The sequence below is a fragment of the Dipodomys ordii genome, unplaced genomic scaffold (assembly GCF_000151885.1).
Source record: "Dipodomys ordii isolate 6190 unplaced genomic scaffold, Dord_2.0 Scaffold132, whole genome shotgun sequence".
In the NCBI taxonomy this organism is placed as follows: domain Eukaryota; kingdom Metazoa; phylum Chordata; class Mammalia; order Rodentia; family Heteromyidae; genus Dipodomys; species Dipodomys ordii.
Window position 1 is genome coordinate 4,102,260 of NW_012267348.1, and position 27,698 is coordinate 4,129,957.

At 41.3% G+C, this 27,698-nt stretch overlaps 1 protein-coding gene across 2 annotated transcripts in view; it reads left to right on the top strand.

Annotated features, from left to right (window-relative positions):
- The window catches only part of Dcp1a (decapping mRNA 1A), a 56,184-nt gene extending 29,690 nt beyond the window's left edge, over positions 1–26,494 (top strand). Inside the window, exons 5-10 of one of the 2 annotated variants that reach the window (XM_013030749.1) lie at positions 3,828–3,966; positions 5,763–5,876; positions 18,059–18,817; positions 20,378–20,443; positions 22,067–22,285; positions 22,600–22,894. In XM_013030749.1, coding sequence (XP_012886203.1) covers positions 3,828–3,966; positions 5,763–5,876; positions 18,059–18,817; positions 20,378–20,443; positions 22,067–22,285; positions 22,600–22,680 — 1,378 coding nt within the window. In that variant the 3' untranslated portion in view covers positions 22,681–22,894. Of the gene's footprint in view, positions 1–3,827; positions 3,967–5,762; positions 5,877–18,058; positions 18,818–20,377; positions 20,444–22,066; positions 22,286–22,599 lie in introns of both variants that reach the window. The other variant, XM_013030750.1, reaches the window with a different exon arrangement.
- The last annotated feature ends 1,204 nt before the right edge of the window (positions 26,495–27,698 follow it).

A 27,698-nucleotide genomic window follows, 5' to 3' on the forward strand; every position in this document is an offset into this window, starting at 1 on the left:
CTTTGATTAAATTTTCACTTTATTTGACTTGAAATGGGGAAAATATGAATATAATTAGGCCAGATGCCAATGGCTTACTTGTAATTCTAGCTACTCAGGAGGCTCAAATTGTAAAGCCAGTTTTAAAGACAGCCTGGGCAGACAAATCCAAGAGACTCTTATCTCCAGTTAACCAACAAAAAGGTGGAAGTGAGCTGTGGCTTAAGTGATAGAGAGAAAAAAAAGCACCAGGTGCTGAGATCAAGCCCCAGTACCAGCCAAAAAAAAAAAGTAATTAGAAGCAGGGTGTATTGGATTCCTAGTACTCAGAAGACAGAAGCAGGAAGGTTATAAGTTTGAAGCCAGCCTGGGTTATATAGTAAGTCTGTGTTTTTAAAATAGGAAGGAGGAAAAAAAAAAAAAAGATAACCAGGAAGATCCTGGTTGATAGTGAGGCTTTAAGTGCCTGGCTAATTATAGCTGAAGAGAATGCTTCATAAATGTTAACACTAATTTTGGGATAAATGGCTCTGTGATTCCTAGATTACCACTGTTCTAAACTCTAAATGTGCATTTATACACCTCTGTGTTCTACATGATTCAAAATACAAATGAAAGTTTTTGATATATTATGCATTGCTGGAAATGTAGAACACTGATAGAGTGCGTGCTCAGCATGCTCCAGGCCCTAGGTTTGATTCCTCGTACCACTGTAACAAAAAACAAGCAAACAAATGTTTCTGTCAGTACCCATTCGGTTAACTGCATTTCTTTTCATTACTCTTAATAGCCACAATATAATAAAAATCTTCAAATAAAAATGATTTATTCCAAAAGACATTTTAAAAAGCTGTGAAGCTGTGCAGGAAATTGAGTGAACTTCTAGACCTTCAGTATCTAAATTTGGATATTCTCTGTGGTCAGAGGCAAAGGGGATTCCCTAAAGAAAGACTCTGGTCTGTCAGAAACTGTTGTTAATGATAAAAATTTGTTTGGATGTTTGCCCAGATACTGTGTAAAACTTGGAGAACTTGTGGAACTTTATTCGTGAACTTACAGTCAAAGGGACCTGTTTTGGTGGGAGATAAAGAGGGATGGGGTAATGAGGATTAAAAACAAATGTACTTGGGGCTGGTAAGGTGGCTTAGTGGTAAAGTGCTTGCCTCGCATGCATGAAGCCCTGGGTTTGATTCCTCCATACCACATACACCGAAAAAGCCGGAAGTGGCATTGTAGTTCAAGTGGTAGAGTGCTAGCCTTGAACAAAAAGAAGCTCAGGGACGTGTGTGTGTGCGTGTGCTCGTGCGTGCGTGTGTGTGTGTGTGTGTGTGTGTGTGTACTTATTGTCTTACCTGTGTAACTGTAACCCCCCCAGCACATCACCTTTTCAATTAAAAAAGAAAAAAAGAAAGAGGAAGGGAGAGGAAGAAAGTATTCACTACTTGCTAAGTAGTAACTGAAAGAGGCCTTAGAACAGGCTTTGTTCATTAACTCCTTTTCCTTTGACCATTGTGAGCTTCCTGCAGTATCTGTTCCCACAGGATTATTAAAAATGTACTTTTGAGCCAAAATCACAAGTCCAGTCAGGAAATAGTTGCACACCAGTTGGCCAAGTCAGGGGTCATGGTGAGAAATAGGTAGAAAACAGATAGTGTGAGAGTTCTTCTGAAGGTGTAGTAAGGTGTGGCCAATAAGTGATAGTTGATCAAATTCTCATATAACATACCAGTCTTGTTCAGTCTATCAAAAAGACTTTCATGCTAAATATGTTGTACAATTGTTTCTTTTTTTTGTGTGTGGGGGGGGTCCGGTCGTGGGACCTGAACTCTGGGCCTGGGCGCTGTCCCTCAGCTCTTCAGCTCAAGTCTAGCGCTCTACCACTTGAGCCACAGTGCCACTTCCGGCTTTTTTCTTTTTGCTTATGTGGTGCTGGGGAATCGAACCTAGGGCCTCAGGCATGCAAGGCAAGCGCTCTACCACTGAGCCACTTTCCCAGCCCATACAATTGTTTCTTAAGAGCTGAGATTCTAGAAAGACTACCCATGCCCTTAAAGTAGCAGAGTGGTCAAATCAATTTTGGAGGACTGGGGGCATAGCTCAAGTGGTAGAGTGCTTGCCTAATAACATAAAGTCCTAGATCCAATCCCAGTACTGCACCAGAGGAGGGAGGTTGGGAGGGATGAAAGGGAGAGAATTTACAAGTTCACTCTTCTTGTTAAAACTCAGAATGGCAGCTGGATTACACCTGTAACCTCAGCACTGGCCTGTAATCTCAGTCCTCAAGAAGCTGAAGTAGAATGATTAAGAGACAGGTCAAGGCCAGCCTGGTCTATGTAATAAGACACTCTCCCAAAAAATTGAGAATTCATATGCAGACTGTTTTAAACCCATAAACTGACACCACGGAGTCTTTTCTAACCTGTTCCTCTTATTCAAAAAAACTTTTGGTATTGAATCGTTTTGTTGCCTATTATCATTGTCTAGCAGGTTCTCACTTAACGGTTACCAAGTTATAGCACATATCCATAAAATCCCATGGTAATTGTCACTGAAATCTGAATTAGAAAAGAAAAGGCAGCTTTTAAAATTTTATTATTTATTTCAAGCTTGAAGAAACATATAGGAAGTAAAATATTTTGTTCAACTTTTAATTCCTGCTATTTTAATTACTATTGTGATTAATTAAGTAATTAAATTACTATTGTAATTAAAATTACTTTGAGCCTTTCTATACAGGGGAATGGAATGTTCTTTAAAATGAAAGCTGCCAGATTTAAAGGTCCTAATCCTATTGATAACATTCTTTTTTTATATAAATATTTTATATGATCAGAGGCACAGAGTTGATAGCATTCTTAACTGGAGACTTCTTGCTTTGAGGGTTTTCAAATGAAGAATTAAGTATTAGAAATAAAAGTAAAGAACATTGCCCCAGCCACCTTGAGTTGAGTCAAATTAGTGGCAAGCTTTCTGTTTGTAAAGCTTTTTTTTTTTTTTTTTGGTCAGTCGTGGGGCTTGAACTCTGGGCCTGGGCGCTATCCCTCAGCTCTTCAGCTCAAGGCAAGCACTCTACCACTTGAGCTACAGTGCCACTTCATGTAATGCTATTAACTCTAAAAGATTCACAAAGACTCATTTTCTAGGCTGGTTCAGTATGAGTAAGTCCATGATGTATTATTGAGTTATATAGTCAGTCTTCAGTGTCTTAGTAACATATAACATTAGTAACAACCTTACTGCTTAATCCAACTGATTTTGTGTTATTTATAGGAGAAAAGGAGATACTTCAGAGGAGTTTTGTTTTGTTTTGTTTATTTGGATATATGTATGTCCAAATATGTTTGCTTGAGACTAGGTTTTTACTATGTAGTTTAGGCTGATCTGGAATTTTCAATCCTGCCTCTGCTTCCTGCATACTGGGATTACAGGTATGTGTCACCACACCTGTCTTTGATGGAGTTTTTAAAGTACCAACTTCCAATACCTCTAGGAAGGAATTCTACATTTTTATACTTGTAAAGGCAATATACATTGGCTGGCACTGTTGTGAACAGACACCAAAGATACTTGAGTCAGTTTGTGTAAAAAGCATTGCTAAGCCACATGCAGCAGGTGGCTTACACCTGTAATCCTGCCTGCTCATGAGGCTGATCTGAGGATCATGGTTCAAAGCCAGCCACGTCAGTAAAGTCTATGAGACTCATATCTTCAATTAACTACCAAAAAAGTCAAAAGTGAAACTGTGGCTCAAGTGGTAGAATGTAAGCTTTGAGCACAAAAGCTCAGGGACAGCACCCAGGCCCTGAGTTCAAGCTCCAGGAATCTAAAATCTGGTTCTCCTTCTCTAGTGTGGTAGAAGAGGAAACACGACGATCACAGCAGGCTGCTCGAGATAAACAGAGTCCCAGCCAGGCCAATGGCTGCAGCAACCAGAGGCCCATCGACATCCTTGAGATGCTGAGCAGAGCAAAGGATGAGTATGAGAGGGTGAGGCTCTCTGGATACTGACCAGAAAACACCCTTTCATAATTCTCTCCATCTCTCCTAACCCCACTTATGCCCCCAATTTTCCTTGTTCTGTTTTTGCATATATAGATTGAACATTATGACTACATTCTACCCACCCTTCCTCTATTCCTCTCTCCCCTCCCTTTGAACTTCCCCCATCCTGACATCACAAGTTCCAGCTTCCTGGTATTCATTTTGTTAAACTAAGTTACTTTTTAAAGAGAGTTAAACCAGCCGGGTGCCCGGGCACTCACACCTGTAATCCTAGCTACTCAGGAGACTGAGATCTGAGGATCCAGGTTTGAAGCCAGCCCAGACAGAAAAGTGTCCATGAGACTCTTATCTCTAATTAACCACTCAAAAACCAGAAGTGGCACTGTGGCTCATGTGGTAGAGTGTGAGCCTTGAGCAAAAGAGCTCAGGGACAGTACCCCGGCCCTGAGTTCAACTGACCAAAAAAAAAAAAAAAGTTAAATCATTAAAATCCTCCCCTATACATACCATATTTTAGTTAATATGTTTGTGTATGTATGCATATGACTCTGTATGTTTGTGTGTGCATATGTATATATATGGGTATATTATATATATTTATAATTTAGATTTAACTTCCACACATGAGAGAAAGCATGCATCCTCTGTCTCTCTGAACCTGTCTTCACTTAACATCATTTTATATGACATTTTGTTGTTGTTTTTTTTGTTTTTGGTCAGTCATCAGGCTGGGCACTTTCACTCAAGGTTAACACTCCACCACTTTGATTTTTTTTTTTGGGGGGGGGGGTCTGGTCGTGGGCCTGAACTCTGGGCCTGGGCACTGTCCCTCAGCTCTTCAGCTCAAGGCTAGCACTCTACCACTTGAGCCACAGCGCCACTTCCGGCTTTTTCCCTTTTTGCTTATGTGGTGCTGGGGAATCGAACCTAGGGCCTCAAGCATGCAAGGCAAGCGCTCTACCACTAAGCCACCTTCCCAGCCCTAATCTACCACTTTGAGCTGTACTACCACCTCTGGTTTTCTGGTGGTTAATTGGAAATAAGAGTATAATGGACTTTCCTGACCTGGCTGGCTTCAAACCATGATCCTCAGAGCTCAGCCTCCTGAGTAGCTAGAATTATAGGCGTAAGCCACCAGCACCCAGCCCAGCTGACATTTTTGAAAAAATAAATTTCAAGTAACTCTGCCAGGAGTGGTTAGAGGATCTGGCTATAATGGGGCCTTGGAAGGGAGCTTTTTTTGTGATGGAACTATTTTGTATCTGGGCTGTGTGGAGGTGGATGGATATACAAATAGAACTATATCGAGAACAATTAATTTTGTTGATGTTATAAAATAAAATACAAGGGAATATGTGGTAAAATAGTGTCATTGACCTTTCCTTAAAAGGCTGATAAAAAAAAATTGTGGTGGCTGGGAACGTAGCTCAGTGGCCTTACATGCATGAGGCCCTGGGTTCAATTCCTTGGCACCACATAAGCAGAAAAGGTTGGAAGTGACACAGTGGCTCAAGTGGTAGAGCACTAGCCTTGAGCTGAAGAGCTGAGGGACAGTGTCCAGGACCAGAGTTAAGACCCCACAACCAACAAAAAATAAAAATAACAGTTGTTAATGTCTAAAGTAGATGCTCAGATTTGTAAAAGCTTTGTTATATACTATTTTTTTGTTCTTTTTTTTTTTAATCAGATTTCTGGTAACTCCTAATGCTATTTTTTATGAGTCAAATAAGTGGCAAAGTTTTATTTGATAGTAATTTTTTTGCTTTTTTTTTTTCCCCAAGAATCAGATGGGTGACTCAAATATCTCTAGCCCTGGATTACAACCAAGCACTCAGCTCTCCAATCTGGGAAGCATTGAGACTCTGGAAGAGACACCCTCTGGGTCACAAGATAAGGTTTGTAAAGTCCTAGCCATGTCCAAAGTAACAAAACAGAGTTCCATTTTTTAAGAGTTGTGATTGTACTGAAAGTTTGATGTCACTTATCTATCAAAGATGTGTATGTGACAACATAATGACATTCGTTCAGGTAGTTTCTGGTCTATTTCTTCTGGGTTCTCCTACTGATCTCCTAGCTTTTGCTCTTGCTGCTCTTTTCCCTATTTTCAATCCCTCAGCCAGCATAATCTTGGTAAAATATGTTTCATTCCTCTACTTAAAACACCTCAGTAATGTCCTATCACTTAAAAGTCTGACCCCTCCCCTTTTGGCTTTATCTTCTACCACCCTGCCTTGCTCACTTGACCCCAATCTCATTGGCTCTCCTGCCTTTCCTCAAATGTGCCAGACAATCTCCTACTTCAGGAAAGGCTTTCCTTTTCCTTTGGCCTGCAGTATCTTTGTCCAGGTATGTTTTTCTCCCTGTCCTCAGTTCCTGAATGTACTGTCTAGTTGGGGCCTTCTCTTCCTTGCTTTATTTTCTCACTAAGATTTCTAATCAGCTAACAGTGCATAACTCTATCTCAAGCCCACCAAAGTAAAAGCTCTTTGGGGCAGCTGTCTCATCTGCCTTGATCGTGTATCTTAAGCATCTAGAATTGTAAATATTTGGTGAGTTAATCTATTTTCTTTATAATGATAGCCTGATAAAAGAAATCAAGTCAAACTTACTGATTTTAACTTAAACTTTTCATTTTGAAATAACCATAAATTTAGTTAGAAGAAATAATTCAGAAGGATCCTGTGTCCCTTTTCTCTTTCTCCATTGATAACATTTCACAAAATATATTACATTCAGCACATTGACACAAGCTACCCCCATCTTGTTCATACTTCCTCTATTTTACTTGCATTCATTTGTGAGGGGGAAGGTGTTCAGCTCTGTGAACTTCTGTCTCGGGTACAGATTTTTGTATCCACTACCATAGCTAAGATGGAGAATGCCTCTGTCCCCATAGGATCCTTTGTATTACTCCTCTATTATCCCACTGATTCCCTGTAATATCGTCTCTGCCCCCCCCCCCCACACACACACACTAGTTTTTAGACTTTGGCAAGCATTAGTCTTGTTTTCCAGTTCTATAATGTTGTCTATTTCAAAAATGTTATGAAAAGGCAATCATGTGGTATGTCACCATGTGAGATTGTTTTATTTTGTTGGTTGTGGGGCTTGAACTTAGGGCCTAGGCTCTTCTGCTCTAGGCTAGCACTCTGCCACTTTGAACCACTGCTCTACTTCTAGGTTTTTGGGATTTTTTTCTAGTGGTTAATTGGAGATAAGAATCTTACAGACTTTCCTGCCCAGGCTGGCTTTGAACCTCAATACTCAGATCTTAGCCTCTTAAGTAGCTACTGCATCCCAGCCCAAATTTGTTCCCTTTTATTGCTAAGTATTATTAGGTAACAGAGGAACAGATTGACTATTCCTTAACCAAAATACTTGATAGAGAGAGAGAGAGAGATACTTGGGAGTTGAGACTTAAATTTAAACCAGAAATTCATTATGTTCACATATACCTTATATGTATAGTGTGAAGGTAATCTTGTATAGTATGTTCAGTGTATCTGTATTTTGAGAGGCCTACAGTATTTTCACTGTGGCCTAATGTCAGTATTCAAAAGATTCAGGGTTTTTTAACATCATAGATTTCGAATTATAACCATTTTTGATCATTTATGCATTGAATGATATTTAGCTTGTTTTCAGGTGTTTTTTTTTGGATATAGCAACACTTAAATATTTGAGTATAGATTTCTCTTTATTAACATACATTAATTATACATGTTAATGAGATTCACTGTGATATTTCAGTACATGTACACACATACATTCACAATTGTTTTAATTACCTCCCTTCCGAAACCCTCCACCTGTAGGATTTTGTGTGAACATAAATTTCTCTTGGGATAAATGCCAAGTCCAAACATTGGATTATTTGGTAATTACATGTCTTCATTTAAGAAGAAACTATAAGGGGCTGGGAAGGTGGCTCAGTGGTAGAGCGCTTGCCTTGCATGCATGAGGCCCTGGGTTCCATTCCTCAGCACCACATAAGCAAAAAGAAAAAAAGCCGGAAGTGGCGCTGTGGCTCAAGTGTTAGAGTGCTAGCCTTGAGCTGAAGAGCTGAGGGACAGAGCATAGGCCCAGAGTTCAGGCCCCACGACCGGACCCTCCCCCCAAAAATAAACTTATCCTTCCCTCCCTCCCTCCCACCCTCCCTCTCTTCCTTCCTTCTTTCTTTCCCTCCCTCCCTCCCTCCCTCCTTCCCTCCTTCCTTCTTCTTTCTTTAAAATGAAAAAAATAAAAAAAAAAGAAGAAACTATAAGCTTCTCTTTCCAGAGAAGCTGTACCATTTTACATCCCTTCAGAAATGTTTTTGGAGCTGGAGGTCAGGTTCAAGTGATAGAGCACTAAACAAGCAAGCATGTTTAAGACCTCAATTCAAACTTCAGTACCATCAAACACATAAAATAAAAGATGATGGACAAAATATCAAATTTGTACTGGAGGCCTAGCTCAAGTGATAGAGTATCCCTGCCTTGCAAACAGAAAGCTATGAGTTCAATCCCCACCAATAAATAAATAAGTGTTTGAAAAACAAATACATCCATAGTGTTTTGTTTTGTTTTGCCAGTCATGGAGCCTGAATTCGGCCTGGATGCTATCCCTCAGCTCTTCAGCTCAAGGCTAGCACTCTACCACTTGAGCCACAATACCACATCCGGCTTTTTCTGCTTATGTGGTGCTGAGGAATTGAACCCAGGGCCTCATGCATGCAAAGCAAGCACTCTACCACTGAGCCATCTTCCCAGCCCTTGTCCATAGTCCATAGTATTTTGGAGTATTTAGATTAATCGTATTTCGAATCCTACATTCTCATGCCCCATTCTTTCTATGGAGGATCCTGAAAGTCAAGTATACATTAAATACAGTTCTATTACAAAGATCTTACTATAAATTCAATTTTGTGTGTGCCAGTGCTAAGGCTTGAACTTCAGGCCTGGGCATTGTCCCTGAGCTTTTTTGCTCAAGGCTAGCACTCTGCCACTTGAGCCAAGTTCTACTTCTGGCTTTTTGGTGATTAATTGACGCTAAGAGTCTCACAGACTTTCTAGCCTGGGCTGGCTTAGTACAGTAATCCTCAGATCTCAGCCTTAGTAGTTAGGATTACAGGTGTTAGCTACTGGCTCACTGAGGAAAATACATTTTTAAAAACTAAACTCAAGGGCTGGGAAGGTGGCTCAGTGGTAGACTGCTTGCCTTGCATTCATGAGGCCCTGGGTTCGATTCCCCAGCACCACGTAAGCAGACAAAGGCCAGAAGTGGCGCTGTGGCTCAAGTGGTAGAGTGCTCGCCTTGAGCTGAAGAGCTGAGGGACAGCGCCCAGGCCGAGTTCAAGCCCCACAACTGACCAAAAAAATAAATAAATTCTAAAAAATAAATAAAAACTAAACTCAAGAACAGCACCCAGGCCTATAGTATTTCCTCAGCACTTGGAAGGCTAAGAGAGGATCACAAATTGGACCTCTGCTTGTGAGCTACACAATGAAATTCTGTCTCCACATATATACAAACATACAGAGACAGAGACATAGTCAAAATGTACCAGGATCTTAGATTCCTTTTGTTCTTAGAACTGTCTGAGAGTGTTAGGTAGGCTGTCGCTTTTTCTTTTTTGAATTTAGAGTTAAAGATTCTTGCACTACTTTGCTCAGAATTATGGTGTAATCCAAAGGAAGTAGTTACTGCAGAAAAAATAATAAGGTTTAAGAATTACACAGCACGGGGCTGGGAATGTGGCTTAGTGGTAGAGTGCTTGCCTAGCATGCGTGAAGCCCTGAGTTCATTTCTTCAGTATCACATAAACAGAAAAAGCCAGAAGTGATGTTGTGGCTCAAGTGCTAGAGTGCTAGCCTTGAGCTCAGAGAGGCTTAGGGATAGTGCTTAGGCCCTGAGTTGAAGCCCCAGGATTGGGGTATACCTCTAATGCAAATGACAAATAATGAGGATAATAACAAATAATGATGCTGTTATTCCTCTGATCTCACATACTTCTAAAATCTATTTTGAAAAAAAAATAAATAAAAATCTATTTTGCCAAATATGGTGGTATATACCAATAAACCCAGCACTGGAATGGCTGAGGCAGAAGAATCTCTAGCCAGCCTGCACTACATAGCAAGAGTCTGTTTCAATAAAAATAAAATTTTATTTTTAAAACCAAAATGTTAAAAATTACAAAATACAAAAGCTATATGATCTCCTGAAATCAGCCTAAATTCACAATTCTGCCTTAAAAGCAGACATTGCATTGTTTAGTAATACTGCCATCTAGTGCTAAGGAACAAATTATGCTGTCAGTTTAGTTCACGTTTTAAATTTTTTTCCAATACGAAGTTTGAACTCAGGCCCTCTCTCATTTTTAGAGAAGTGCTCTTCTACTTCAATCAAGTCCCTTGCCCTTTTTGCTTTTTTTTTTTTTTGTCAGTTGTGGGGCTTGAACTCTGGGCCAAGAAGGCTAATACTCTATCACTTTGAGCCACAGTGCTATTTCAGTTTTTCTGTTGGTTAATTGGAGATAAGAGTCTCACAGACTTGCCTACGTGGGCTGGTTTTGAACTGTGATCCTCATATCTCAGCCTACTGAGTAGCTAGGATTACAGATATGAGCCACCAGCACCCAGCTTCAAAAAGCTAATTTTTTAAAAATTGACTTCATTGTTATTATAAAAGTGATGGTCAGGGCTGGGAAGGTGGCTCAGTGGTAGAGCGCTTGCCTTGCATGCCTGAGGCCCTGGGTTCGATTCCTCAGCACCACATAAGAAAAAAGCCGGAAGTGGCGCTCTGGCTCAAGTGGTAGAGCGCTAGCCTTGAGCTGAAGAGCTGAGGGACAGCGCCTAGGCCCAGAGTTCAGGCCCCATGACTGGACCAAAAAAAAAAAAAAAAGTGATGGTCAGAAGAATTACAATTACATGAGTCAGGTAATAAGTACATTTCCTTTTGTACATCCTTTTTTTTTTTTTGCCAATCCTGAAGGTCTTGAACTCAGGCCCTGCGCACTGTCCCTGAGCTTCTTTTGCTCAAGGCTAGCTCTCTACCACTTGAGCCACAGTGGCACTTCCAGCTTTTTCTGTTTATGTGGCACTGAGGAATTGAACACAGGGCATCATTCATGCTAGGCAAGCACTCTACCACTAAGCCACATTCCCAGCCCCTCATATAGTGTCTTCTGTTCCCTCACTCTATATTGCTTTTTTTTTTTTTAATAGAGTCCCTCTTGTTTATGCCTGGACCATGTTCTAGCCTCACTAGGATAACATATGTGGACTGTGGAACCTATCTTTTATTGGTTGAGATAGAGTCTGGACTTAGGCTGGCATCATACTGTAATCCTCCCTACATCTCCCTTCCAAGTAGCTAGGATTACAGGAGTGAGCTACCTCACCCAGGCACAGTTCATTTTGTTAAATTCCATTGAGGCTGGAAGTAATGACAGAAGATTATAATTCTAGCACACCAGAGGCTGAGTTAGGTGAATAGAGAATTTAAGGCCAGCGTGAGCTTCGCATTGAGACCCTGTCCCAAACAACAAAAATTTCCTTGAAACCATTTCCCTAGTTTGTTCTATTTTGTTTTTTGCTTTCTTTACTCAAGGCTCAGGTGTTTGTTTACTATAAGCTTTCTCCATGTCCTATTACTTGACCTTATTTTCTGTTTTTCAAAGTAGGTATATCTAAACATTGGTTTGTGCCTATAATAACAGAAGGATGGTTAACATCTTTATAATTTATTATTAATAAATAAGAATTATTATTAATAAGAATTGATGTTTTTCAGTACTTCTTTTTTGGAGGTACTGGGGTTTAAACTCAAAGCCTTCACATTTCCAACCCTTTTCTGCACTGGTTATTTCTCATAATTTTTTTTTTTTTTTTTTGGCCAGGCCTGGGCTTGATGTCAGGGCCTGGGCGCTGTCCCTGAACTTCTTTGGCTCAAGGCTAGCGCTACCACTTGCACTACAGTGCCAACTTCGGCTTTTTCTGTGTATGTGGTACTTAGGAATCGAACCCAGGGCCTCCTGCATGCTAGGCAAGCACTCTACCACTGAGCCACCTTCCCAGACCTACACTGGTTATTTCTGAGATAGTGTCTCACTTCCTTTTTGGGTCTGCCTATTTTAGGCTTCTTGTTGTAGCTGGGATGATGGGCATTCACCATTATGCTCAGCTTCTTCTGTTGAGATGGTGTCTTGTAGACTTTTCTATCTAGGCTAACCCAGCATCCTCAGTCTCAGCCTCCTAACATAAATGGTATGACAAGCACACAACAATATACTTTTCAGCCTAGGCTGGCCTCAAACTGCAATCCTCATGATCTCGGTCTCCTAAGTAGCTAGGATTACAGACAAGAGCCACCAGTGCCCACCTCTAGTACTTTTGTTTTTTATGTTGGCTTATTTTGTTGTTAATATAATTGGTATAAAAAGAAAATTTTATGCATACATGGTGGCACATGTATGTAATAGCTGTATGATCCAATGGTTCCTATCATGGAAAGATAGATAGATAGATAGATAGATAGATAGATAGATAGATAGATAGATAGATAGACAGACAGACAGACAGACAGACAGACAGACAGACAGAGACAGACAGACAGACAGACAGACGCAGACAGACAGACGCAGACAGACAGACAGACCCCAAAGAATTGAAAACAGGTATTCAGGCATACTTTTACACCATTGTTTGTGGCAGCATTATTTGTGCTAGTCAAAAGGTAGAAGTAACTCAAGTGTCTTAACAGTGGGCAAATGGTTAAAGAGATGTGATATATATGCATAGTACATATAAAAAGTAATGGAATTCCAATGCATAGTACATGGTATAAACTAAACCAGTCACAAAGAATAAAGAATGTATGATTTGTTTTTAGGAGGTATCTAAAATAGGTAAATCAACAAATAATGGAAACAAAAGGTACAACAAAGGTTACTTGGGACTCGGGAAGATAGGTATTAATTAATGAGTACAGAATATTTGTTCATAATGGTGGAAAAGTTGCAGAAATGATCATGGTAATGGTAATACAACATGGTAAATATACAGAATACTATTGAACTTTTATGCTTAAATGTAGTTTTATGTGTTTTTTACCACTTTTACTACCTTCCTTCACCCCCAGAGAATAAAGTCTTGCCATGTCACCCAGGTTAGCCTCTTACATTCTTGGGCTCAAATGATCCTCCTTCTTCAGCCTTCCAAGTAGTTGGGACTATGCAGAAGTGTTACTATGCCTGACACTACCACAGACATTTTGTTTATTAGTTAGGTTTTTGCATGCTTAAACTCAGGGCCTCACAGTCAGTTTTTTTGCTCATAGCTCTTGCTCTCCTTTTGAGCCATGCCTCCAGTTCTGGATTTTTGCTGGTTAATTGGAGATCAGAGTCTCAGATTTGCCTGCCTAGGCTAGTTCTTAACCATGATCCCCAGATTTCAGCCTCCTGAGTAGTCTACCAGTTGTGTTGTTTGATTTTTGTGCAGATACTGTGGCTTGAACTCAGTCCCTGAATACTGTCCCTGAGGCTTTTTTGCTCAAGGGTGCCATTCTAACACTTGAGCCACAGCTCTACTTCATCTTTTTTTTTTCTTTCCTGTGGGGGGGGGGGGGGGGGAGGGAGGGGGAGGTTAATTGGAAATTGGAGTCTCATGGGCTTTCTTGCCCAGGCTAGTTTTGAACTCTAATCCTCAGATCTCAAACTCCGCAGTTGGTAGGAATATGGGATTAAGCCACCAGAGCCCTATTCAACACAGCCCAAGCCAGAAAGTCTGTGAGACTAATCTCCAGTTAACCACCAAATGCCAGAAGTAGAGCTATGACACAAGTAATAGAACGCTAGCCTTGAGCAACAAAGCTCCAGGACAGCGCCCAAGCCCTGAATTCAAGGCACAGTACTGGCACTAAAAGGGATACAGGGCAGGGCGGCAAGGGGGGGGGGGGAATTTGTTCCATCAACAGACATTTAGGATACCAGTAATCAAGTCACAGTGTTGACCATGACAAACAGAACCTATCTCAAAGAGAAATTCATTGTCTGGTTTTACTTAAATGAGTTTGCAATGTTACAAGGGATTTTTTAATGAAAAAAAAAACTGTCCCTAATGATCCCTTGCAAAAGAACAAACAGGTTTATGATAGCACAGCTTTTCTGTCTCATCTGGTGACTGTGTTGTTATTTTACATTATAGGAGTGATATTCCATAAGGAGTCAGTGAATTTCTATTATGTCAAAAGAGTATTCGGTGTTCTTTAAAAGCATCCAAACAGATGTATCATGGTTGCTCTTAGAACTATTCTGTGTTTGGGCTGGGAATGTAGCTCAGTGGTAGAGTGATTATGTAGTTAATTGAGACCATTGGTTTGATCCTAACACCACCACCACCAAAAAAACAAACTTGTGACTATAGTGTAGGTCAACTTAAGTTTATCAAAAGCTCGTGGATACCAAACATAGGGATAATTTAATTTCATAACAGCTCTGTGAAATAATTGCCACAGTTACCCCATTTTGTAGATGAGTAATTAGAAAGATTATAAAATTTTTCCAGAGTTAACAGATATCTTTGATTTTTAGACCCTGAGCGCTACAGTTTTTTCAGAAGCAAAAATATATGAAGGACTTGAATCACATAAATTCATGAGCATTTATAAACAGTTGAGGTTCTGAATCTGGAAACTCCCCTTTTAAAGTACTAGGAAGTGTTGACAGGTAGCCACACCAGTGTTACACAGTGGGGGCCTGGATACTATAGGATTCTTTTTCCTTATTCTTTTGTAAGACAAAATGATCTGGTCTAAAACTAGAGTTACTACTACTGGCGGAAGCTTTGCCTCTTCATCCATAGCAGTTACTTCACACTGCTTCTGCTCAAACCTGCCTTGTCACCTCTAACATATGACACCACACATCAAAGAGAAAATATAAAACGGTATTCCCTTATACTGCCACTCACAAACTTTCCTGGATCTTCAGTCGTGGGCACTGGAGTTTTTTGTTGAAGGAGGGACTTCCTCACTCTCTACAGATAGGGTCTGCTATTAGTGAGCTCTCTCCTAGTGCTGTCTTCCCTCTTGGGAGGACTTGGGAACAGCAGGGTGAAGCCTATACTCTACTAACTGGATGGTGGCGCCATTGTATAGATAGATGAACCCAGGAGGATGGAGGGCAAGGATTAGGAAATGAAGGAGAAAGAGCCTCTGCCTTGGAGGAACCCACCTTCCACTTTGGTTACTAGAAATACTAACTTTAAACGTTCTCCTGTGAGCTGAGTTCCATGCATTTCTGCCTCCCACCAGCCCTTCCGACATCAAAGAGTTACTAAGACTCAGAAATGAATGGCTCCCTAGGCTATATCATACGAAAGGAGCAGAACTGGGTGCCAGTAGCTTATGCCTATAATCCTAACGACTTAGGAAGCTGAGATCTGAGGTTTTTTTATTATTATTTTTATTTTTTTGGGGGGGGGTCTGGTTGTGGGGCCTGAACTCTGGGCCTGGGCACTGTCCCTCAGCTCTTCAGCTCAAGGCTAGCACTCTACCACTTGAGCCACAGCGCCACTTCCAGCTTTTTTCTTTTTGCTTGTGTGGTGCTGAGGAATGAACCCAGGGCCTCACCTTCCTAGCCCCTGAGGGTCACAGTTTAAAGCTAGCTGGGGCAGAAAAGTCCTTGAGGCTCTTATCTCCAATAAACTACTCAGAAAAAGCTGAAAGTGGCAGTGTATGGCTCAAGTGGTAAGAGTGCTAGCCTTGAGCAAAAGAAGCTCAGAGACCACGCCCAGACCCAGAGTTCAAGCTCTAGGACCAGCAAAAAAGGAAGAGAGGGAGGGAGAGAAAGAAAAGAAAAGAAAAAGAGCCTGGTAACAGCAATGTTGCTGGAGGCCTGTCCTTGCTGAGGGAGATTTGTTCCCAGACTTACATTAACACTTTTGATAACTTCCAACTCAATACCTCTGGGTTTCATATGTCCCACAGAGAGCTCACTTTACACACGCACACACGCACGCACACACGCACATGTGCAGGCACATACATACATTCACATCCTCCTCTTTGGGACCTTTTCTGAGCTTACCTTCCCAAGTAAGTGGCACTCCACCCAGGCACCAGGGTGTCCTCTTTGAACTTTTTTACACAAAAACTATACCTGTACAGTTCTAGCTATTGGTACCTGGCCAGGTATCCTCTTAACTATACTCTATACTCTACTGGGCTGGCTAGCCAGCCAGCTACTGACTCCTGCCTTTCTTTCTTTCTTTTTTTTTTGGCGGGGGGGTCCAGTTGGGGGGCCCGAACTTTGGGCCTGGGCGCTGTCCCTCAGCTCTTCAGCTCAAGGCTAGCGCTCTACCACTTGAGCCACAGCGCCACTTCTGGCTTTTTTCTTTTTGCTTATATGGTGCTAAGGAATCGAACCCAGGGCCTCAGGCATGCAAGGCAAGTGCTCTACAACTGAGCAACCTTCCCAGCCCCTGACTCCTACCTTTCTAACTCCTCATTTCTCATCTTCTCTGCCAGTCTTAAATTCAGAAGTCTGTAATTTCATCCTTCCAATCTGTTCTTTATGTAGGCACCAGAGTGTACAGTTACATGAAACAAATACTTTACAAAAACCCTGGAAGCCGGGCGCTGGTGGCTCACGCCTGTAATCCTAGCTACTCAGGAGGCTGAGATCTGAGGATCACGGTTCAAAGCCAGCCCGGGCAGGAGAGACCATGAGACTCCTATCTCCAATAAACCACCAGAAAACTGGAAGTGGCACTGTAGCCCAAGTGGTAGAGCGCTCGCCTTGAGCTGAATAGCTGAGGGACAGCGCCCAGGCCCAGAGTTCAAGCCCTACGACCGTCAAAAAAAACAAAACAAAAAAAAAAACCCTGGAAAATTGTAATCCTAGCCAGGTGCTGGTGGCTTACACCTTTCATTCTATCATCAGGAGGCTGAGATAAGAGGATCACAGTTTGAAGCCAGCCGGGTAGAAAAACCTCAGTGGTGCTGTGGTAGAAAACTAGTATTGAGCAAACAGGCTCAGGGACAGTGTCCACAGTTTGAGCCCTGCAACCGACCAAAAAAAACAAAAAATGCAGTCCTATAAAAAGGTCATACTATGATATGCAAGTGCAGTGTGCTTTAGCCATGAAAGTCATGTGTCTCCATGAATTAATGATTTCACTCTAAAGATATATCTAAGCAACTAAACTAATCACACATTTTAAGAATAAAACCTTGACTTAACTGCTTGTGTTTTCAAAGTACTTAGTACATTAATGTGTCACACTAAAGGAAGTTCAGTGAAGACTCTTACTCTCTGCTTATGTCCCTTAAGTTCAAGTCAGAACAGGACTTAAAAATCCTGTGAGTACTCAGGTATAAAAGTTAAGTGGCCCAACAATACTAACTAAAGGTACAAAGAAGCACCCCATGGAAAGTGTGAGTGTTTTCCCCCTTTGAATAGTTGCAATAGTGTTGGTAAGTCAATTCACTAAACTGTATTTAAATTTTAACTTGGCAGCTTGGTTTTTCTTCATTTGTATTGGTACTGGTATTTGAGCTCAAGACCTTGTGCTTGTTAAGCAGGTGCTAGAGCATTTAAGCCATGCTTCTTGGTTTTTCTTGAAGATTCTGTGACTTGACAGTACAGAGTGGGGAAGACATGCTATTAAATGGTTAAATATATTTCCTGTTATTTAGGACCTAGTCAGTCCCTGAGGTGCAATACCAGCTTTTATCAAAAATAAACCACTTGAGTAGAACCCAGTCACTATCCTCTCCAACATCATTCCCCCTTTGCATGTTGCTGACATGGAGCAATTGGGCATAATTACTTCAACATATGCTAGGGGGAAAAGGCATTCTAACACTATTGCCTAGAAGCCCAAAAATTTGAATTTATCATTAGTGCATATTTCCATTCACCAATCTGGAGAGACAGGTATACTCTGATCTAACCCTGGCACATCTCCATTCTATTCCATTCCTTATTTTAAGTCTCCATCTGCCCTTCTGCAAACTATTTTGGTTGATGGAAAATAAGTTTGGTTATACAAGTCCACAGAAGTTCTTTTCATTGGTGGTCATTGTTTTTCAGCCTGCTGCATCTGGACATAAACATCTGACAGTGGAAGAGCTGTTTGGAACATCTTTACCAAAGGAACAGCCAGCAGTTGTGGGTCTAGATTCAGAAGAAGTGGAGAAACTACCAGAAGACACATCCCAGAAAGAGCCTAGCTCCTTCCTCCCATTTCCCTTTGATCAGTCAGGAGGAGCCCCTCAGTCAGAAAGCCTGGGTGTCCATTCAGCCACCCACCATGCTGTCCAGCCTGAAGTCACCACTCCGGTGCTGATCACTCCAGCTTCCATCACACAGTCCAGTGAAAAGCATGCCCCGAGCTACGGCATCCCCTTGAGTCCTGTTCTCAGTCCCACTCTACCAGCAGAAGTTCCCACCACACAGGTTCCCCCCAGCTTACCTCGAAACAGCACCATGATGCAGGCAGTGAAGACTACACCTAGACAGAGGTCTCCACTCCTGAACCAGCCAGTCCCTGAACTAAGCCACACCAGTCTAATAGCCAGCAAAAGCCCTTTCAGAGCTCCGCGGAGCATGACAAACACGGCTGCTACATCCCTCCCAAGCATTGATCTTCTCCAGAAACTCAGGTTGACCCCACAGCACGACCAAATACCAACACAGCCACTTGGGAAAGGTGCAGTGGCACCCGGCTTTTCTCCAGCAGCTGGCCAGCTGGCCACACCTGACAGCTTCATAGAGCCTCCCTGTAAGGCAGCAGCAGCAAGAACAGCAGCCCCAGCCTCCCTGAGCAACATGGTGCTTGCTCCCCTCCAGGTAATGGCAGAAACAGGAAGGCATGGGTAGGGGAAACAAAGATTTTGCTTTTTTTTTTTTTTTTTGGTCGGTTATGGGGCTTAAACTCAGGGTCTGGGTGCCATCCCTGAGCCTGAGTCACGGGGTCTTTTTTGCCTGGGCTGGCTTTGAACCACAATCGTCAGATCTCAGCCTCCTGAGTAGCTAGATGTGAGCTACTGGTGTTCAGCAAGATTTTGCTTTTGATTGATGTAAGGCAGAGTAGTTATAAAGAAATGGGAGTCAGTGGCTCACACCTATAATCCTAGCTACTCTAGATGCTAAGATCTGAGGATCGCAGTTTGAAGCCAGCCCAGGCAGAGTTCATGAAACTCATACCCAATAAACCACTCACTCAGAAAGAGCTGGAAGTGGCTATGGCTCAAGTGGTAGAGCATTAGTAGAGCACAAAGAGCATTAGTAGAGCACAAAGAGGCTTAGAGACAGTGTCCAGGCACAGAATTCAGGCCCCAGGATCAGAGAGGAAAAAATATCAAGGGCTAGGAGAAAGGGGTGGTAACAAGCCCTTTGTGAACTAATTATAATTAGTCAGTGGTGCTGTCACTCAATTCTGCTTCCCAAAATTAGTTCAACTGATTTAAAATAATAAGACACCATATTTAAAGGTTCTTTGTATTTTTTCCTAAGGTTCTTTGTATTTGTCATTTTTGGCCATAGATCTAAATCTTTCTGGGCTTAGATCCATTTGCACTTCCTTCAGTACTTGTCAAGTGCCAGCACCCCAAATCTGAAGGTCTAGGGCCAATAAAGCTTTCTAGTAAAACTGACATGTCAGCTGCTACTCAAGAGACTCAGAAGTTAGCTACACTGTTCAGAGTTGAAAACTATTTGAGACCGAGAGAATAGTGTACAGAGGCCTGGAGATAGGAGAGCATTTGGGACCTTAGGAAGCTAACAGGGTGGGGGAGGGGGACATTAGCTCCCCAAGGTCTCTAATCTACATACTGCAGCAGAAACAGGCCTGAGTTGTCCCCAACAATTATATTCTTACATGAGATACAGGTCCCAGCTTTGTTTTTGTATTTTGTTTTGTTTTTGTTTTTTGCTAGAGTTTCATAATTTGCCAGGGCTAGCTTCAGACCAGGATCCTCCTATCTATGTCCCCCTCTTCATAAGCTGGGATTATAAGCATGTACCACCACACCCAGCTTACTGTTTGAAATAACTTTGCTAACTTTTTCGCCTGGGCTGCCCTTGAGCCAAAACCCTCTCACTCTACCTCCTGAGTTAAGTAGCTGTGATTACAGGCATGCATCACCATTCCTGGCATCACCTTTTTTTTTTTTTAAGACATGTAAAAGGATCTGACTGCATGCCTTTTCTGAGGGGACCTCAATAGGAGAGCTGTTTGAGGTTCTTGTTGTCTCTACAACAAGAGTCACTGATCACACTGTGACAAGTTCCTGTGAGCCTCTTCCCCCAGCAATCCAATAGCTAAATGTGTGAACCATTCTTGATTTCGCACCACTAACTAACTGAAACTTGGTATATCTGTTCATCTTTTCTTATTAAACCTTGCAGTCTATGCAGCAAAACCAGGATCCTGAAGTATTTGCCCAACCCAAGGTGTTGTCCAGTGCCATCCCGGTAAGGATCCCCTTTTTCTCAAGAGTACATTGAGGATTTCTTGTTTTTCTTACATGCAAAGTAAAATTTTTATCTTTCACGCCCTCACCCATCTTTGATACATCACCTAGACCAAGCCTCATGTCCTCTCATATGATCTCTTCCCTAATCAAATGGAGGTCAGGACAGTCCTGGGTAGGCTTTTGCTTGGCCCTTTTAAGTAGATGGCCAAGAGTATGTCAGCCTGAATTCTTAAGAAGGAAGTATTTACTGTTCTGGAAGAGCTATGGTATCCCAGGGAACACAGCCACAAGCCTCTCATTTCCTGTTACTCTGATATAAAGCCTCTGGGTCTGTGTGTTCTTCATCCCTTGTTTATCCTCCCTGACTCTCACCCTGTGTTTTTTTGGTTTCTTTGTTTTTTGGTCAGTACTGCAGTTTGAACTTGAGGTCTCACATTTGCTCGTATTCTCACCACATAGGGCCATGCCCTCATCCCTTTTTCCTTTGTTTTTTCTCAGAGATTCATACTTTTTCTCCCTCAGGTCATTCTCTAACTATAATCCTTTTATGTACGCCTCCTGCATAGCTAGGATTACAAGCAAGTACCACCATACCCAGCTTGTTGGGATCTTGCTGTGTGCCTTGGCTGGCTAGGAACCTTGATCTTCCCAATCTCCATCTCCTAAGTAGCTGGGAGCCAGCTGGGAGCATTAGCCAGCCCCATCCTCATTCTTTATCACCAGCTTTGAAATGCATATTCTTCTGTTCTTTTTTTTTTTTGCCAGTCATGGGGCTTGAACTCAGAGCCTGGGCACTGTCCCTGAGTTTCTTATGCTAAAGGCTAGCACTCTACCACTTGAGCCACAGTGCCACTTTCCAGCTTTTTTCTGTTTATGTAGTACTGAGGAGTCAATTCCAGGGTTTTATGGATGGTAGGCAAGCACTCTACCACTAAGCCATATTCCTAGCCCCAAAGTGCATATTCTTTTTTTTCTTCCTCACATGTCAAATTCCCATTTGCTTTGAGCCTTTACACCTCTCCTTGGGGCTCAGAATTTAAAGTCAGCCTGATCTTGATTAGCTTGTCATGCTTTCACATGATCAATAGCTCTTAGCATGGTTTTGTGCCAAAAACCAGGCTAAATGGCTTAGATGCCAGAAAACACAGCCTTAAAACTCTGGCAAGCTCTTTGTAAGAGCAAAAGCACTGCTGGTGAAGTTCCTTAGTATAGCACATATTTATCATGCTTTAGGCCTTGAGTTCAGTCTCAAGCACCCAAAATACAAAAGTCAAGAGAATGTGAGAAATATTTTAAATTTCGTATTACTAATATATTGTAATCTTGTTAATAAGTATAACTAGATAGAAGCACATCTGAAGGAAGAAAAGAGGTAGTTGGGGTTTTGTTGTTGTTGCTTTAATCATATAGCTAGACTTTTTGCAGTATTAAGGATCAAACCCTGGGTCTTAGGCAAGTGTCCTATCACTGAACTATATCCCCAACCTATAAGTTAAGTTTATAAAGTCAACTGGCAAGCTGTTTGCTATTTGTAAATTATGAGGTGACATATAAAAGCAGGTGGGGGCTATGGGGCCCCAGCTTCTACCCTTGGGTGAGGAATGACATTGTTCCCCTTCAGGTTGCAGGCCCTCCATTGGTTACCGCAACAACTACTGCAGTAGCTTCAGTCTTGCTGGCCCCAAGTGTTTTCCAGAACACAGCTCCAAGGTCTGCAGACCTTGAGAGGAAAACAGGCCCCCCATCTCCCCTCACCGTTACAACTCCAGAAAATCAGAAAAAGCCTTCCATTATTCTCAGCAAGTCTCAGCTCCAGGATACATTAATACATCTAATAAAGGTATGTAAGATATCAATTAGTCTGGGTTCCCTAATTCTTTAATAAAAGAAAATTAATTTTATAAGTCCTTATAAATTCAGAATAGCTGAGAGTAATGTTTTTATCCTCCAAGCATTTGTTCCTAATAGAATAATAACTGAGTAGATTCCAGGATATTGATGAGTAGCTCTGGGTGGTGAGACTATTTAAGTAATTAGTTATAAGCCATACCCATCATTTGTACAATCTTTTGCTAAGCTGTTACCAACTAAGGAAGTGGGCTCCGAACAAATAAATGTGACATGATGTGTTTTTACCTTTGCTATCTCTTCCAGAATGATTCCAGCTTCCTTAGTACACTTCATGAAGTTTACTTGCAGGTTCTGAACAAGAACAAAGACAACCACAACCTATGACTGCCATGGAGTAGACCTGGAGGCAAGAATCAGCCCCACAAATAGGCTTCATTATGGAAACCTGTCTCTGAGTGGAACATGGAGTTTTGAGAATCCTGAAATTGAGCCTATGAGAAAGAGACTCACGCCTTTGAATGTTTTTCAAGTGACATTCTCAGTGATAATGGAGGTTTCACTGTGAAGCATCACCAGCAGACCTTTGTTTTGACAAAAACAAAAAAGATCGTTATGTCCTCTGGGTGTTTTCATAGCTGTGAGAACATGTGTGACATAAGGAGTCTGACTTTTCAGTTTGTTTTCACCTTCAAGGACTTGGGGAGAGTGGTCACCAGCCTCGAAGCCAAGCTCAGCCTCAGCAGCAGCCCTAGAAACCCTGGCTGATGGTCAAGTTCCAAACTAAGCAAGAGCTAGCTCTGCAAAGTAGCTTCACTTTTAAGGATCAGAGTTCACGTTGATGAATTAGGAATTATTTGTTCAAGTGAAGTGTATTTTATATGAGCACCCCCATTTGGGCCTTAAGAGTACTGAAATTTCCTTGTGTTTTGTTTTAAGTATCCCCAGTCCCGCCATGTGGTAGGCCCCAGTGTGGCATTGCTATTTGACCAGGGCCTTGCAAGGAGGCTCTTTGGTGATGTAGGAAGAGGCATGTGACACCTTTGAGGCTGGGACTGCACATGCCCAGATCCTACTAGAAATCTCCATTTTAAGTTAAACTCTCCAGTGGTTTTGAAAATGTTAAGTTTGTGTGTGAAACACAGCCTTATTTTCCTTTTCTGTCTAAACACAGAAGTCATTGTTAATTGTTTTCCTTAACACTTTGACAAAAGGACCAGTGGACCAACCTGACAAAGCCATTTTGGTTCCATTCCTCAAGTGTACTGAAAACAGTTTAAAGCTATGCAGAAAAAGGAGCTGTTATTCACACTGCCCTTACTTTCTTGTAGAATGTGGAGTTAAAAAGAAAGCGTGAGATTCAGAACTTTACCAATGTATTTCTAGGCTGTGAATCCTTTCCCAGCCCAAAGTGTGAAATATATAAAGACGCTTTGTTATGCTGCTATTGATCTGCCATGATTTATACTTATTCTTTTATGGCATGTAATGATGTTTAGTAAGATTTTAATGTAGAATTGGATTTATTTCAGCAATAGTAATTTTAAGATATTCTTTGAATGAGTGTCTTTGTTTCTATGATACAGGTCATTTTGTAGTATTTAACCTATTAAGATGCACTGCTTACTTTTCTGAGCACTATTTAATGATGGGGGAAAAAACCCAATTGGCTCAACCAGCTAGCATAAGGATTAGCTGTGAATAATGCTGACAAATGTGATGGTTCCTTGGGAACAATCATTTAAGCTTTAATGGTAACTCAGTCGTAAATCCATAGATTTCTTTCTAGCTGAATTTTTAGAAAATTACTTATGAATTACATACTTGTTTTAGTTTGGCCTAGGTTTTTAGCATAAAGAATACCTTGTTTGGTTGGCTTCTGTAAATCTGGGCAAGCTTCCTGAACAATGTTTCTGCTTCTCAATATAGTATATTCTTTTGTTGTTTACCTAGTTAGATGTCCATTGTGCAGAATTCAGGGAAGCTTGTAAGTTATATTCAACTAGGAATAGTTTGTTTTCAAAGATAGTATGTAAATTCAGCAACCAAAAATGAACTGCTCATGCATCATCTTGGAAAGATGAAGTTGTAGTAAGATTAGGAGTGTGGCTGATGCCAGGAGATGGTGTCCAAGGGGCCACGTGGCTGTTCTCATAATATGACATACCAGTAGGTTTAATCACACCCAACTATAGTCTCAGTAGGCTTCAGTAAACAGACATATCAAGAGATGTATAATGGACATTTGAATTTAAATGATGCTTTTGTATATGTATGATAATATGTGAGATAAAGAGCAAATATTCTAAAAAGGGTCCATAATCAAATCTGTTAATTTTTGCCCTTTAATTCTAGGGATGGATATAATAGTTAAAAGAGAATCTATGATAAGACTTCCTTAGTGTGGACATAAGCTTTTTAAGTGCCCAAGAAATGGAGACTTGAAAAGGGTCAACCTGTTTCAACTCCCAAATCTATATATTCAAAGCATTTACTTAAAATTCAGAAGCCAGAAGTTGGTGATCATGATTACCAGAAGTTCAGGCCAGCATGTCTCCAGAGAACCAGGCCAAGCCTGGATAGTTGCAATTATATGGGCCTGGCCTGAAAGTCACATTTGGTTGCCTTATTCCTCATTCAGGCTTACTATCCAGAACCTCATGCTAGTTTAGGCTGCATGTTTACATTATTACAGTATCTTTACTGGAACCTTCTAAAATGGATGCCAAGATGGAGATGCTTCTTGCTAGGTTTTACAGCACCTCTGGAGTTCTGCATTTAGTCCACTCTGTCCATCTGTGAGCATCGCCCACACCTTTTGCTCCTGTGGTCCAGGTGTAGGCTCTGGGAGGAGCAGCACACAGCTTGGAGTATGGTGTGTCTGGGGTGCCCCGGGGGTGGGGGCATTGCTCTTTTTGTTGTAGTTAATGTGAGATGTGAGTGATGCCTTTGAGTAGATTCACATGCCCCTTATCACCAGTACCTTCCAAACCACTTTGTTCCTCCTTTGTGATGCATCTTCCATAATTTATGGGCATGGACATTGGCCTGCTTGACTTTGAATCTTCAATTTTCAAGTAACCATCTGTAAGGAGAAGCATTTCATGGGGTCTCCATATAGGACACCCTCAGCTTCCCTTAGAGTGGTGGTTTTCTTAGAACCTAAGTCAAGATCCTGGGCCCTTCTCTACAGGAGGATGCAGACTTAGTTTAGAATATGGCTGACAAGGTTTTGCATGACTAAGCGTTCTATTTCTGGCCTCTATTTTCTTGTGGCAATGATAAACTCTTATTGAATCCATTACAAGGTAAATATTTTAAATCATGCAGCTTTCTCTCCTCACTAAGAATGTAGTTTGGTATTTTCTTACTTTGTTAGAAGAGGCCATAACTGCCATTGTATTACTAATAATGCAACATGAAATCGAAGGTGCCTAATTGCTTAATAAACAAAATCAGCCATCATACTGTAACTTGGAGAGGAATGAAATGAGCACAGGCAGGAGTGGGCTCTGCCCATGTAGGTAAGGAGGCCTCAAACCCAGGCCCTTGCTGCACATTTGCTGTAGGGCATGTGTTTCTTGCCTAATCTTTGGTTTTCTTCAGTGCTATTCAGGGTACCTTCTGGAACCAATAGTGTCATGTGTTTTCAAGTATTTATAATATTAATATCTGGCGAAGCAGAACAGCTTAATAGACTTTTTTTAAAGCTGCACTTGAGAACACTTCCATGAGTGGGCCAGGGCCTCAAGAAGCCTTTTTTTCCCCAGCAGACTTCAGCAGGAGAAATGTGTGCAATGTCTTGCTTCAATTTGGGTTTGACATCTTTCTTTAAAATGTTAAAATGCAATGTCGATCACTTTGAAGTGGGAAAAAATGCAAAGTTGTGTTTCCCTTAGAAAATGTGTTTTTAAACTATCTTTTATTCCATATTACTGCTTTGGCCATGTGACTCTCATGACTTTCATTGTACCGGATTCTCAGCTCCCTGAAACATGGAGACAAGAAGCTCTGGAATGACAGCAAGGTTTTCATTCTATGAGCACAATACAGCATCATTAACATTTTTAATGGTATGGGTTTTATACCATCTGTGTATGTTTGCAAATATTAAGTTATTACATGTTTGAAAATGAGCATTTTTCATCCTAAATTTTATATGTTTGCAAATATATTTTTTTAATAAAATTTCAAAACCAAGTTTTAGCACCTACTAAATTTTAATTGTGTTTTTATTTAATTTGTAGAAATAGGAACTTTTGAATTGAGTCCCTGCATCTTGCCAGCCCCTATTCTGGTGAGACAGAGTAGGAGGAAGAATGAAACAAACAAGGAAAACCTTATCCACCTGTTCCCAGTCTGTCTACTTTGGGTTCCCCAGAGAAACAGAACTACTAGACAATAAGTGTGTGTGTTTATATAATGTGTGTGGGGGTATGTGTGTGTATGTGTATATATATATATATATATATATGTATGTATGTATGTATATGTATATATGTATGTACTGGAAGGGATTTGTTATATCTAAAGACAAATTATAACAAATTCATTTTAAGGATATTGACTTTATTTCTAATTCTAGAATCCTGCAGTGTCACATTCTTTGTTTGTATGGTCTACCACTTAAGCCATGTCCCCAACTATTCTTTTTCAGGTAGGATCTGGTTTGTTGGGTTTGTTAGGGGGTTTTTTGGTTTGGATTTTTGGAGATTTTTTGGTTTTGTTTTTTGGTGCTAGTCCTGGGGCTTAAACTTAGGATCTAGGTGGTGTCCCTGAGTTTTTGTGCTCAAGGCTAGTGCCCTATCACTTGAGCCACAGCTCTAAGCTTTTTGATCCTTAATTGGAGATAAGAGTCTCTTCGACTTTCATGCCCAAGCTGACTTTGAACCATGACTCTCAGATCTCAACTTCATGAGAAGCTAGGATTACAGGTATAAGCCACTAGTGCCCAACAGGGTTTGCCATTTCTGCCAGGGGCTGGCATCTGATCCTCCTGTCTCCAGCCTCCCTATCCCCAAGTAACTGGGATTATAAGCTTTAGCTAATGCACCCAACCTACCTCACTGGGCCTTTTTTTTTTTTTGCAGTCCTAGGGCTTAAACTCAGGGCCTGGTAATGTCCCTGAGCCTCTCTGTGGTCAAGGCTAGCACTCTACCACTTGAGCCATACACCACTTCTGGCTTATTCTGTTCATATGGTACTGAGGAATCGAAAGCTTCATACAGACTAGGAGAGCACTCTATCACCAAGCCACATTCCCAGCCCCTCATCTCCTTTTATTTTTTAAATGTTTTTTAAATTTTTTGGGGGGGGGTCCGGTTGTGGGGCCTGAACTCTGGGCCTGGGCGCTGTCCCTCAGCTCTTCAGCTCAAGGCTAGCACTCTACCACTTGAGCCACAGCG